Source organism: Suricata suricatta, chromosome 5, assembly GCF_006229205.1.
Source record: "Suricata suricatta isolate VVHF042 chromosome 5, meerkat_22Aug2017_6uvM2_HiC, whole genome shotgun sequence".
Classification (NCBI taxonomy): Eukaryota; Metazoa; Chordata; class Mammalia; order Carnivora; family Herpestidae; genus Suricata; species Suricata suricatta.
Window position 1 is genome coordinate 155,531,720 of NC_043704.1, and position 14,108 is coordinate 155,545,827.

At 40.9% G+C, this 14,108-nt stretch overlaps 1 gene segment (V, D, J or C); it reads right to left on the reverse strand.

Annotated features, from left to right (window-relative positions):
* Positions 1-748: 748 nt before the first annotated feature.
* LOC115291339 lies at positions 749-3,756 on the reverse strand. The segment is given in 3 exon segments: positions 749-865; positions 3,258-3,568; positions 3,672-3,756. Coding segments are annotated over 3 exon segments (474 nt in total).
* Between the last annotated feature and the right edge of the window lie 10,352 nt (positions 3,757-14,108).

A 14,108-nucleotide genomic window follows, 5' to 3' on the forward strand; every position in this document is an offset into this window, starting at 1 on the left:
TTTCAGTCTAGAAGGGCCTTTGCCAGGTAAGGGGCATCTTTCCAGGAGGAAAACCTTGCTTGTCACTGGTGCCAGGTAACTTATTGGTTATGTCTAACATAAGCCTCTTTGTGATAGAATCAACCTTCTCTGGAGATTGTCAGTCCAGAGCTTGGCACATAATTTCATTTCACAGGATTTTTCCATGAAGTATTTCAATGTGTGGACTCTGACGTCTTTACCACACATCACACTTAAAGGGATTCTCTTCCAAGTGGATCTGTATTCAAGAAATATTTCTCGAATGACTATCTGTGGCAGGCAGTATGTCAGGAGCTGAGGACAAAACGGTGAGCAAAGCAGGTATAACGAGACTCTCACGGGGCTCACAAAATTGGTGCAGAAACACACTCTCTGGTAAAGGGGGAGAGATGCCCTCTAACAGAAGTTCTGATAGCACATTCCACACCTATAGGGTTTTTCTCCCAAGTGGGATCTGATGAAGATGTAGGTTCACTTTGTAACTGAAACCCTTATAACATTTCTCATATTTAATGGTTTCCTGTATGAACTCTTGATAAACTTGGAGATCTATGCTCTGACTGAAGAAGCTCTTACCACATACACTTGAAGAGTTCCTCTCCTCTGAGGACTTTCAGATGTGCGTATAAGTCTGTATTTTGAGTTTCTTGTTTAAACAGTTTCTCTAGTGTGGGCTCTCTGATGCACTTGGAGATCTATGTTCTGACTGAAGCCCTTGCCACACTTATCACATCTGTAGTTTCTCTCCGGTGTGGACGCTCTGATGGATGCAAAGGTTGGAGCTCTGATGGAAGCCCTTGCCACACTCCTCACAAACGTAACAGATTTCTCCTCTGTGTGGACCCTTTGATGAACACAAAGATTTGTGTCATAACTGAAGCCATTGCCGCATGTATCACATATGAAAGGTTTCTTTCCAGTGTGAATTCTCGGATGATAGTGAAGATCTGTGCTCCTACTAAAAGCTCTTCCTGCACTCAGCACAGTTGTAAAGTTTCTTCCCCACGAAGACCAGGTTGTCATAGATTTCCAGCATCACTTCTTTTTATAGGGTCCTTTGTGTGGGGTCTAGTTGCCTCCACTCCTCCTCAGTGAAGTCTATGGCCACATCCGTGAATGTAGCAGGTTCCTGGGAATTGGTCATCTCTTCCTCCTCCTGGGCAAGGTCAGGGAGTTAAGGAAGCAGAGCAGCCCACGGAGACCTGGGGCCAAACCCGCCACTTGGTGTTGTTATTTTTGATTGAAGTTTTCCTTGCCTCTTGCATTTGGATGTTCATTTCCTTCTCAAGGTTAGGGAAATTTTCAGCTATAATTTGCAAAAATATACTTTCAGTCCCTTTTCCCCTGTCTTCCACTCGGACTCCAATGAAAGGAATCTTATTACACTTTATGGAGTCACTGAGTTCTCTGAGTCTACATTCAGAATTCAACAGGTTAGTTTACCTTCTCTTTCCTGATTCTTTATTTTTGATGTTTTTATCTTCTATATTTTTAGTCATTTTTCTGCTGATTCCACCCATTATTACATACAGTAATCATTGCACCTTTTTATAACAATTTAAAATTTCACCATAACCAGTTTTTGTGTCTTTATCTCTGCAGTATGGGCATCCTTGATGTCTTCTGTGCTTTTCTCAAGCCCAGCCATTATCTTCATTATTGTTGTTTTAAGTTCTGTTTCAGGCATATTCCTTATACCATCCCTGGGTATGATATTATCTTGTTTTCTTTTGAGAATGAATCCCTTCATTTTGTCATACTGTTTGAGTTCTGTCTTTTTCTGTGTTTTAGAAAAGCCTGTTCTGTTTTCTGCTCCTGAGAAATATGGCGATATTAATAAGAGTTCATATACGGTCCAGAGACTGGTACTTCAAGAAGGGTTTATGGTGAGTGCTTGTGCACTTTGTTCCTGTGTCCCTCAGGCCTGTCCTCTGCAGAGTTTCTACTTCCTAAAGTGGGGAATGATAAGACCGTGTGCTGTGTGTGTGATGAAGTTTAACTAGGTGTGTTTTGGTCTGCTTGGTAAAAGAGGCTGGATCCTATTTCACCAGAATGGGGCTTTGTTGTTCTCTATGGTCAATGAAGGTGGTGCCTGTGGAGATTGTACTGGTGTTCTGCGGCTCTGGTTCCCAAGCACTCATTCCTTAGTAATAAAGCACTTGGAAAGCGCAAGGGGTTGGAACTTAGTGTAAGCACCTCAAACCTATACTGAGGGCTGTTCTCACCGAAGTCTGTCTATGCTGAGTTTTGGGGGGAAATAATGGCATTGGCCCACACTCTCATCCTTGGAGTGGGAGTTCCCACTACCTCTGTCCTGGAAGCCCTCACAGAGCCCTGAATAATCTTGCTTTGTGTGTATCTGTCTTACATCAGAACCCTGCATTGACACTATTTGGGTCAAAGTCATCTTCACATCTTGTGAAACAGTGCTCTTGTGTTTTATTTGTGTGGTGCACCAGATGGGATTCATAACTCCAAATTGTAGAGACTCAGTGTGGTGCCACAGAGCTGCTCTAGTGGGGGAGGTGTTCGCTGTGCTATGGCGGGTGCTGGCTTGTCCCAGAAGGCCAGTTGTGTGAATTCTTGAGTGCTTGGAGTTTATGGTAAAGACAGCAAAAATCCAGCTTCCAGATCATTTGTCCTCGAGAGAGGCTCCTATGTTAATGAACAGGGTAGTGCAATGGCTCCTGCCAGCTCTCCTGTTCCATGAGTGGCAGTGCCACCACTCCCATAGGCACTTCAGGAAGGGGAACTGTCTCTCTACATGTGGACCAACACATGGGATACTCAGAGGACAGTGCCCTCTGTGGGCCTCTGCTCTCCTTCTCCACAGGAACACTGCTATGCCCACCAGGGTCAACATGGTGATGGCATGGACATGTAAATCTCCAGTCTTTGAGCTCCACATTTACAAGAGGTTGATGTGTCATGATTAACTTTATGTGTCATCTTGACTGTGTCAGGAGTATCCAGAGTAACCATTGTTTCTGTGGATATCTGTGATGTGTTTTGAGAAGTGAATAGGTAAGCACAGAATCATGTATTCATCAGGGTTCTTTGGGGGAAACTGCTGTGTAGAAAGGAAGCCCCAGACCCTGACAGGAAACCTGCCTGTAACCTCCATCTGCACCTGCTCTAGGGAATACAAACCAGAATTGTGCAGAGTGTGCACACCCTGGTGGTGATGATCTTCTACAGGGAGGTTTGTGTCCGGGCTCAAACTGAAGTTCCCTCACTGTGTCTCTCGCACAGAAATACATGGCCGTGTCCTCGACTCTCAGGTTGTTCATCTGCAGAGAGAGCGTGTTCTTGGCGTTGTCTCTGGAGATGGTGAATCGGCCCTTCATGGAGTCCGCATAGCTTGTGCTACTTTCACCATCACTAATATATGAAATCCACTCCAGCCCCTTCTCTGGAGCCTGGCGGACCCCGCTCATGTGGTAGCTTCCAAAGTTGAATCCGGAGGCTGCACAGGAGAGTCGCAGGGAGCCCCCAGGCTTCGCCAGGCCTCCCCCAGACTCCACCAGCTGCACTTCACACTGGACACCTGCAGACACAAGACATCCTGATCAGGAAACTGTCACGCATCCACTGCTTCATTCACTCATATCCACTCACGTACTCAGTGTCTCATGTTCACGATAAATTACCTTTTAGAACAGCAACAAGGAAAACCCAGCCAAGCACAAACTCCATAGTGGGATGTCTGTGTTCTTTCCTGATCACAGAATGGAACACCTGAGATTCATGGGGCTGGGGTTCCTCTCCCAGCTGTAGGGTCCTGGCTGGGCTGGTTTAATCAGTACAGAAAAGGCTCTTATTTGCATAACCTTGACTATATTTCAAACTCCAGACTTAGATTTGATTCTTCTGTGAACGACAGGGGGTCAGCTATTGTAGATGGCACTGTCACAGTATGAAGATTTCTAATCTGTGAACACAGTTATATTTATAGGCACATGTGCTTTTTTATTTACCTTTAATCAACAACACTCATTTTCCCAATACAAGCATTTACATACTTTTTGATGTTTAGACCAAAATACTTTATTTCGTGCCATTTTATATTGTACAATTTTTTTATTTCTTTTGCATATATTTTCATACTGCTGCATGGAATAACAGCATTTTTATTGTTGTTCATTTTGTATCCTGCACTTTTTCTCATTTTAAAAATTTGGTTCTAATATTTTTGTGGTATCTCTAGTGTTCTGTTATGTTTAAGATCATATCTACAAACGGTGATTTTTTTGTCTTCCTACTGATTTAAATATCTCTTATTTCTTTTTATTGCCTAATTTTTCTGGGTAGATCCTCCAGTCATAGAAGCAGAAAGCTTTCCTCTTCTTTGCTTCTGGATTTTTATCATTCTTAGGATTCAATTGACATAAGACAGATCTACGGGAGAGAAATATTTCATTTTGCAAGTGCATGAGCATCCTAATAATATGACACCCAGAGAATGAACAAAGCAGGTGGCACCAGTGACTTTCAGACAACAAAACATTGGATTTGTAAAGAGTTAAATCCAAGGTGTGTTTTTGAATTATTAAATTAGTCACCAAGTAACTAGGTTTCTTTGCAAAGCCTTCTTGCCCATAAGTTCCTTATTTCTGTGCTAAGGATGGGTCTCCCCTTCTGGTATAAGGAAAGAAATTTGTCCAAGGGAGATTTATTTCCTGATGTCAGGGGGCAAAGGAGGGTCCTAGTGTCCTTGGAGTATTCCTCAAGTAACTTTCATCCAAATAAACAATGTCACAAGATGACATCGTTTGGGGTGGCACATTTATTCTTCACATTATCATGTTGAATACTTACATTGGGAGTGATCATCATTACCTGGCTCTAGATGCGACAGAAAAGGCTTCAGTATTTAACTGCTCAATATGCTGCTGGGTATGGGCTTTTCATAATGGCCATGACAACATTGAGGTAATTTCTGTTCCTTTTTAATTGAGTTATTTTTAAATTGTGAACGTGCATTGAATTTTGTCTAATGTTTATATGAGTTAGTTGAGAATGGTGTAGATTCACTCATTCTCTCTGTTAATGTAGGGCATCACATTTATACATTTTGAGGGATCTTTACATCTCAGGGACGAATCATGCTGGATTATCAAAAATGATCTTTTCAATGTGCTGTTGGATTCAGTATGCTCAGATTTTCTCAAGGAATTTTGTTTGTATGTTAATCTGAGATATTAGCCTATAGTTTCCCTTCTTGTGGTGTCTTTCTTTGGCTTCGGTGTGAGAGTAATACTGTCCTCATGAAATGCATTTGGGAATATTATTTTACATCAGCATTTTGCAATATTTTGAGAAATGTTTGTGTTAATAGTTAAATATTTGGTAGAATTTCTAAAAAGTCATATACTTCTAGGTGTTTTTTGGAGTGTGTAGGTTTTAGATTTAGGAAATCTTATTAATTTTTGTTTTGTTCATTTTGTATTTTTTCATGGAACAGTCTTGGTAAATTACATAATACTAGGAAATTTGTAATTTGTTCTTTGTGATCTAGTTGTTGGCCTATAAATATCTAAGTTTTTCTTTTATGATCCTTTTCATGTCATTAGTTCAGCTATGTGTCTTCTTTCAGTTCTGATTGCATTTGTTTGAGTCTTACCTATTTTCCTAGGCTACCTATGTTTTAAAAATTTCACATTTCATTTCCAAATAGAAATTTTAATGTTGATTTGTTTTGTATATTTGTAATAGCCACTTTTCTCTGATTTATCTTTTAATGTTAATTTTATGTTTATCTTATGACAATAAAAATACCAATGATTTTTTAAAGGAATCTCAAAAATATACAAATTCATATGGAAACACACAACACATGGAAAACACAGACCAGTGGAGCAGATTATGGAGCCCAGAAGTAAAATTATTCAGATCCAGTCAGCCAATCCTCCACAATATTTCCAACAATATGCAGTGTGAAATGGATAGTGTCTCTTAAAAGTGGTGTTGATTAGGAATGGCTGGGTGCTCAGTTGGTTAAGCATCTAACTTCCGCTCAGGTAATGATCTCACGGTTTGTGGGTTTGAGTCCTATATCAGGCTCTGGGCTGAAAGCTGAGAGCCTGGATTCTATATATTCTCTCTATGTTCCTGCCCTGCTCATGATTTGTCTCTCTTTCTCAAAAATAAAATAAACGTTAAGAAATGGTATCGATATATACATGCAAAATAATGACATTTGGCCATAATCTTACATCATAATATGTTGACAGAAAAAAAATTCTCAAAATGGATTAAGCAGAACACCTGACCCTAAATATCTTCAAAAAATACCCACAAAGGACAAACGTCAGGACACTCACCTGACAATGATTTATTTGACATAAAAGAAAAATCACAGAGAACAAAGGCCGACAATGCGGAACTACATCAAACTAGAAAAGTTGCAAAGCAAATGTTAGCAGAGCAATAAGATAGTCTATGCAATGGGACACATTACATGAAATATATTTAAATATATTCACACTACAGGAGGGATTTCTGAACGTCATTAGCAAAAATCACAATTATAATCATAACAATAAATAAATCACCTGATTAAAAGTTGGGTCAAGCATATAAATACCCATTTCTCTATAAAAGACGAACAAATACCATCCAGCATATGACTTGATGTTCAACATCTTTAGTCACCAGAGAAATTCACCCCCAAACCACTGAGATATCACCTTATAGCTGTTACCTAGGCTATTATAAAAGAAACCAAACACAGTGAGAACATATCAAGTGTTGGTGAGGATGTGGAGAACAGCAAATCCTAGAATTCTCTGGATGGGAGTATGACATAGTATAGCTACTGTTGAAAACAGTGTGGTGAAAATAACTCACCAGATCGAGTTCCTAATCTGTTCCCATATGGCTGACATCATTTCCATCTAGGTGTGAGGAAGTTCTGGGCCTCATGTTGGAGGAGACAGGTTCAGGAGACAGGTGGATCGAGTGGAAGACACCCAAACTATTCCAGAGAATGGACCCTTTGCTGCCATCTTATAAGGCTGGACTCCGTATAAACATTGATACTGATGGCTCCCCACTGGATGTCTCTGTCCCAGAGGAAGAACAAAAGGAGTGAGGGGTAGAAACAACTCTTTTCTTCCACAGGAACATGGAGATACTGAGAATCCTTGAGAGAGAGTCATGGAGCTGATTAAGACGTTGTGGGGTTTGAACAACTGGGAGGGTCATGACTGATGGTCTCTCATCATAGACATCAAAGGAACACCATAAAGCAGATACAGGGAGAGAGGAGTTCCTCAACTGAACTAAATTTAGATCACTTGAATGAGTCAGTCTCCTCTGTTTGGAAATTACTTATATGTATTTTAAATGGTGGCCAGTGTACCTGTGAGACACTGGTATGATTATTTGAGTTGATTAATCCCAAAGCTTGGTCTCTAGCAAGGTAGGTAATGCTATTATGACCATTAACTCTAAATATAAGAAGACATCTGTGCTTGTAAATGTTTTAGCAAAGAGTTTGTTCTGTTTACTGGTCAGGATGAAGTTTACAGGACACGATGAGAAAGCTGCTTCACAAGAAAACTGACCCTGAAACACTACTGCTTCTAGATATGAGCTCAGAGATCCTGGATGCCCCCTGGTGACCTATGAGCCCCCTGGTGATCTGAGAGCGCCAGACGACTATGTGGCCCTTGGAGTCCTGTGTGCTCCATGATGAATTGAATGCTCCCAGGTATTCAAGTTACCTGAGAGTCTCCAGGTAACTTGAGTGGCAACTGATGACATGAATGCCCCTGGAGATTTGAGCACCCTCTAAAGATATGAGTGCTCCCTGGAGACCAGAGTGACCCTGATGTCCTCAGCTCCCTCTGGTAACCTGAGTGCCCCAGGAGATCTGAGTGGCCCCTGGTGTTATAAATGCCTTCTTATGAATTTTGGGTATCCTAAGGGCATGTTACAACTATTGGACTCATGCTCAGCTCTCAGAAATCTTCTTGTGGCTTTTGAGCCAGCTCTGTGTCTAGGCTTATCCTGTCCTGTTAGCTCTTAGGTGGCTCTGATGATGTTCCTGTTAATCCTGAAGGAACTTCCAAGTGTGTGGGCAGCACTTGCTTTATCCCTCCTCCTTCCTGCCCAACTAACTAACAGATGGACATGTGGCTCTCATGGTCTGGGCTGTGGTATGTACTTTACAATATATGATAATATATGAGCCATCCAATCCACACACTCACCTGGAATCAGTGGATCCAATTCCACCAGAAATTACTGGGTGAGCTGGAGATCCCAGAGACATGGCCAGTGAGGTGCAGGATGTGTGAGCACCACAACACTTGGGTCTGATTCCTGCAGATGCACCTGGTACAGGACACCAGGAGACAAGAAGACTCAGCCTGTGCCAGTCATTACCAGTCGCAACCATCCCTATGTTCCCACATCTGACATCTGAGATCCTCACCTTAGGCAGATATCACAAGGCACAGAGAAGGTCCTTGATTCTCCTCTGTTTATAGAACACAACTCTGCCTTTCCCAAAGACCTTAGCCCTGTGTGGAAAGAGGTGTGGGCTCCCACTGCCTGAGTGTATTTTACCTTTGGTTTTGAGGAGACATTTGCACAGGTGGGAAGGAGCATGTCTTTATAAGTGGACGGGGGCTGAATCAGGCTTCCCTTGTTCTTCCAGGACCACCTGTGTACATCTCTTTGTTGATTCCACAAAACATGTTGGTCTTGGGTTGCGAGAGCACTTGGTGTATCAATTATGTTGGACGATGATCAAGAATTGGTCTGAGCTCTTTGAAAATAAAAATAAATAATAATCAAATGAGTGGATCACAATCTCTATAATCCAACTTTCAAAAGGATATTTAAATGGATGCACACTTTGTACAAATTTTAAAATCTAATCTTTAAATACGGAATACTTTCAATACTCAATAGTAACAATCATTCAATACATAATTCCACATAAAATATATACTGATGTCCACTCTATTGTAAATATAATAATGAGTAAAGGACACTGATTCTCAATACGTTTGTTTTAGTTTCCAAACTGATGCATTAACTTCACCCGACAACTATCTATAGAGTATGGACATGCCTGAAGACCTGATCCTGATGGCTATCTGGTGACAGGCTCTGACTGCTCAGTCATCTGCAAAGTTTGGAAGCAGTGCCTACATCCTGAAATGCAGAGACACAAACACACGAACATACTCTCTGTCATCTGCAGATAGAATTCCCATGTGTGGAGGGTGCCTCCCTTCTCCTGAGAAATCTGCACCTCACACAGGAGGATTTTAACTCACAGGGAAGGATCAGACTTCACAGATAGTGGTTGACGGTTCTCTGATATGGCACAGAGACCACTAATAACTTTGTTAAGAAGTTAATGGCACTCAAACATCTTGATGAAAATGGAGTGTCTGACCTGGAAGTTATTGGGATCTAAATATTACAAGCCTATCATGAAATTGTAGACAATATGTTCATAATCTCAAGGCAAGTACCAATAGGATCAATGCTGAGCTAGATGAATAGATTTGAAATAAATAACATATGGATAGATAGTAGATACATAATGGATGAGCAGATAATAGATGATGGATAGACATAGATAGAGAAATAAATATATAGATAGACAGACAGGTAATAGATGGGTGATTACATGTTATTTTAAAGAAATCACTTTAAAGGATTCATGTTGTTATGAAAGACATTGAAAGAAATTACATACAATTGCCAATATTTTATTTACTTATTTTTAATAGCTGATTGTCAAATTGGTTACCATATAACACCCAGTGCTCTTCCCAGGTATTCTCCTCCATTATCATCCAGATGGCTCTCCCTCTCAGACATTCCTGGAGGCGTCCTTGGTGGGAACACAACATGGGATGTGACTGCACTGGAATTGCAGGAGGTGCTGGGAAACCACAATGACCTATGTCCTCTGGAATGGGAAGTATATGGATACAGATGATGGTCTAGTACTTTCTTTTAATCATGTATCATTGAGACAAACAAAGTGAATGGGGATGTATTGGTACAGCTCACAAGAGTACCTGCACAAACAAAAGGATTCTGTTTATAAACTGAAGTGAAAATTCTTCCATGTTCTTCATATGCTGTATGTACATCTATCAGTAAACTATAACAAAATTCTTATTCCAAAGTAAATCTAAGAAGTTATTAGCTTATACTGAATAAAATTAAGTTGTGAAAAAATTAATAATAAGTTGTAAATCAGTAATTCAGAAAAAAATTAATAGTCTTTAAGGTCACTATATGATCTATATTATATTCTAGACATCTGTACAAATAATAGAAGTATTAAAAATGCAGAATATAATATCTTAAATGATAATCACAAGCTGATCGTTACTTTAGGTTGTTTTGATTAATATTGCATCATAAATTCATATGTTAAATATAAATGCATGGCTTATTTTGTGGTTTAAAATATAGTGTCAGTTATGCAAATAAATACAGTAAAAATCCTAGTAGTACAAAATGTAAAAATATATTAACATTGACATATATATATAATATATATATATATATATATATATATATGTCACCATTGATTTTCCAAAAGGGAGTCATACCAAAGATGCTAGGGAAAGAAGTGCATTAAATTTAGACAAGCATCCTCCATATTTTGAGTCAATGACTACATTAAAAAGTAACCCATTGTACAAATAGCTTACAGTAACATAACTGAGGATAGCCTGCTCACTATTCACAGCAAAGCTGAAAGGCTATTATTGAGAAAATGCAGTAAAATGATTAGTACCCAAACTTGACTGTTTTGGCGAGAATCCAGTGGTGATGCAGGTAAATGAGAGAGACTGTGAAGGTCACTCCATCTTCAGGTTCACCTGGGAGACTACACATAACCTGAATAGAGTCACAAGGACGCAAGTGTGTTAGGTTAGTAACTGATCTTACATATCCTGGAATGTATGAACAGGATGACAGGCAATAGACAGAAGAAGAACCCACATGGATTTCTATTATTGAGAACAGCCCTCCCAAAGAATGTCATGCTAGCAGAGGGGTGGTCAGAGGTATGATTTCAGGTACACATCCCTGAGATGTCACAAGATTGTAAGGACACTGAGTGGAAGGACATTTCCTGTGTCTCCTCTGAGGTTTGGGTCAGTACTGATTTCATTCAGGACACTGCATTCCCTGTCATTCAGAGCCTCTTGTCCCTCCTGTCACCACATCCTCCTTCCCTGACAGGAATTGGAAAGGCTTGGGAAGAAACGCAGAGGTTTTATCCATGTTTGATTTGTAAACACACCCTTGTCCCATATTACACAACATCCTGTTTTTCTCATGCATGTTAATATGCATTTTGTGTATGTGAATTTATGAGGGTGAAATACCATACATACCACGATCACATCTCCAGTAGTGCATATGAGGCTGTGCTCCTGAAGGATAGGGATGGTATTGCAGGAGAAATGACAAATTATCATCTCTCAGAGCAGGTGGTGGATCATTATGCATGTGTGGGGTGAGGTGGAAAATATTTCCCGAGGAATCAAGGTACCGATGGACAAGGACAGCGCATCTATGCACTGTACCATATGTGATACATGAGACATTGAACTATGAGTGCATCCCAGACCCTGGGAAGGAGACATTGTCCTGGAATATGCATGGGCATAAATGGTATCATACCATCCTTATGAGAGCAAGGCAGATAAATTCATTCTGCCACAGGGAAAGAGCCACTAGACGTCTGCAGTAAGATCCTCCCCAATGGATTTTGGGGCAAGGACATGCCATGACCAGGATTTCAAAGTGTTCAACTCTAGACAATGTAGTCTCCCCATAGAGCTTCATAAGGACACACAACCCTGATGAGATTTTGAATCAGATTCAGTTTAACTGATTTCACACTTCTGAAATGATGAAGGTGATGCAAGTTTTAAACTTCTTTGTTGTGTGTGCACTGGCGCACAGAAGCAAGGACGTGAGGATAAGGGAATGAGGAAAAGAGAGAGAGTCAAAGGATGGGAACGGGAGGAGCAACATGAGTGATGCCCATATTGCCGCTTTATTCCTCACAAACAAGTAGTTTTATACAGGTAGTCACAGGTGTAAACAATCCCAGAAGATTGGACAAATGATTTTCATGCTTCTTAAGTTAGAATGTTGATTTGCTTCCAGCTTTGGCAATTAACAATCTAATCCTAGAGAAAGTGGGGGCAGCTGCAAGGGTTGTAAGGGCACGAGAACTTTTGCTCAATAGCACTCTCCCTACTGGCTCCTTGCAGCTGCTTCCCACATTTCCCCCCTATTGTTTTATTTGTAAAGATGCTTCTGAGTCATTAATTGAGCGCCAATGAACTCCACAACATAATCTTTCGAGTGCGCATAGTTTGGGAAAGTGCTATGGCTGAAACAGCTGTAGAAGCTTTCAAAGCAATAGCGGCAACAATTCCGGGCATCAATAGACCTAGGAATCTTTTTAGCCCTATGTACTAATACATTACCAATTAAATCCCAAAGTCTGCATACCAAGGGCCAGGGATGTTAACAGGCATCATAGCAAATAGAAGTGTCATAAGAGGATTTGTTTGTTTTTAAAGGATGATAGGAAATAGGGGTCGTAGAACACAAATGGTCAGAACACAATTCTTACACTCAGCATAAGACAAACCATTTTGCACACTAATGAACCCACAGCCAACAACTAACATATAAGGATGAGGAACACAAGCCTGGATGATGAAGACAGGTCCAGGGCCATACCCATAATAGGCACCAACATGTGATTCATCAGTCCAAGAGAGAGTCAAAGAAGCAGCCAATTATCGTAAGTCAGGATGCTTTTGTCCATTGGGGTCATCAACACATTAGCAGGAAGAGTTCCATTATGGATGTAGATATTGAGTTCTTCTGTAGGCAGTGGATGAAACCAGTCCACCATAGTCTAATCTTCTACACCATTTGGAGAGATCAATGTAGGATGACCACAATAACACTCTTCCTAAGGCAATTCTTCTCCTGTCCAAATGTGTGCACGGAAGCAAGGTGGCATATTAGGGAGAGGAGGTGGTTGTTGGGGCCCAGTAGGCAAAAATATCCCTCAAACAATATTTGGCCTCCTGAGTCGCACATGTGACTTCTATTCATCCTGTCTGTGATTTTCTCATTGCTTTGTAAACAGACATATACTTTTAGGCTTTGAACCAACTTGGTTTGGTCAGTGGCCCTAGTTCTCCCCTTACTTTTCTTTCTAGCTCTTTGTCTGCTGTTGGGAGTAAACCTCAAACCTCTGCCAAAAGATTTCCCTATTAAAGGATGAGCATCTTGCCCATGCATAACTGATGAGGGGTCTTAAGAAATGTAAATATCCTCATAGAATTCTTCAGCTCATCTTCTGCTTGGAGCCAGACTATTATTAGGGAATCCCTCTCTTGTAATGACTTGATAATTCCTGATATTTACACCTGTCTTGTTAAACATGACCCTTTACAGAGTATGTCTTCACTTCAAAGACCTTGAACTATGTAACCATTAAAGAAATGATGTAATCACCCATGGTATATAAGACCCTGGCCATCTAAGTAAAACGTGGCTTTACCACCATCTACGTTGTCTGTCTGGTCTGTCTTCTTTTCTAGAGATATCACGCCAACACCAACCCCCTACTCGGAATCTTTCTACTGGAGTGCGTGGGCTGGTCCCCCGCAGGTGGTGGGAGCACCGTCATCATCTTCTTGGCAGTCAGTTCTCCCTTCTTCCAGTGTACCTGCAGGGGGCCGGGCTGAATAAAAGAATCTCCCCCCCTCAAGAAATACTGGGCCACCATAAGAGTATACCACTTTATGTCTGACCTCAAGTTTGAAAACACCTGAAAACATGTGTGTTATGAGCCTGAGAGTGTAAGGATGCAGGTCTGAAACTGACTCCATGAAACAATAGAAGGGCACACATTGCCCAAGGCAAAAGGGACCACCCTTGTAACATTCTAAGGGCAGGCCTAAAGATGGAGGCTAAGACTAGTCACGCCCTACGTGAGGGTCCTGGGCCCACTCTGATTGGTCAATACTCTAAATGTTGTGATTGGGTCCCGCCAAAAG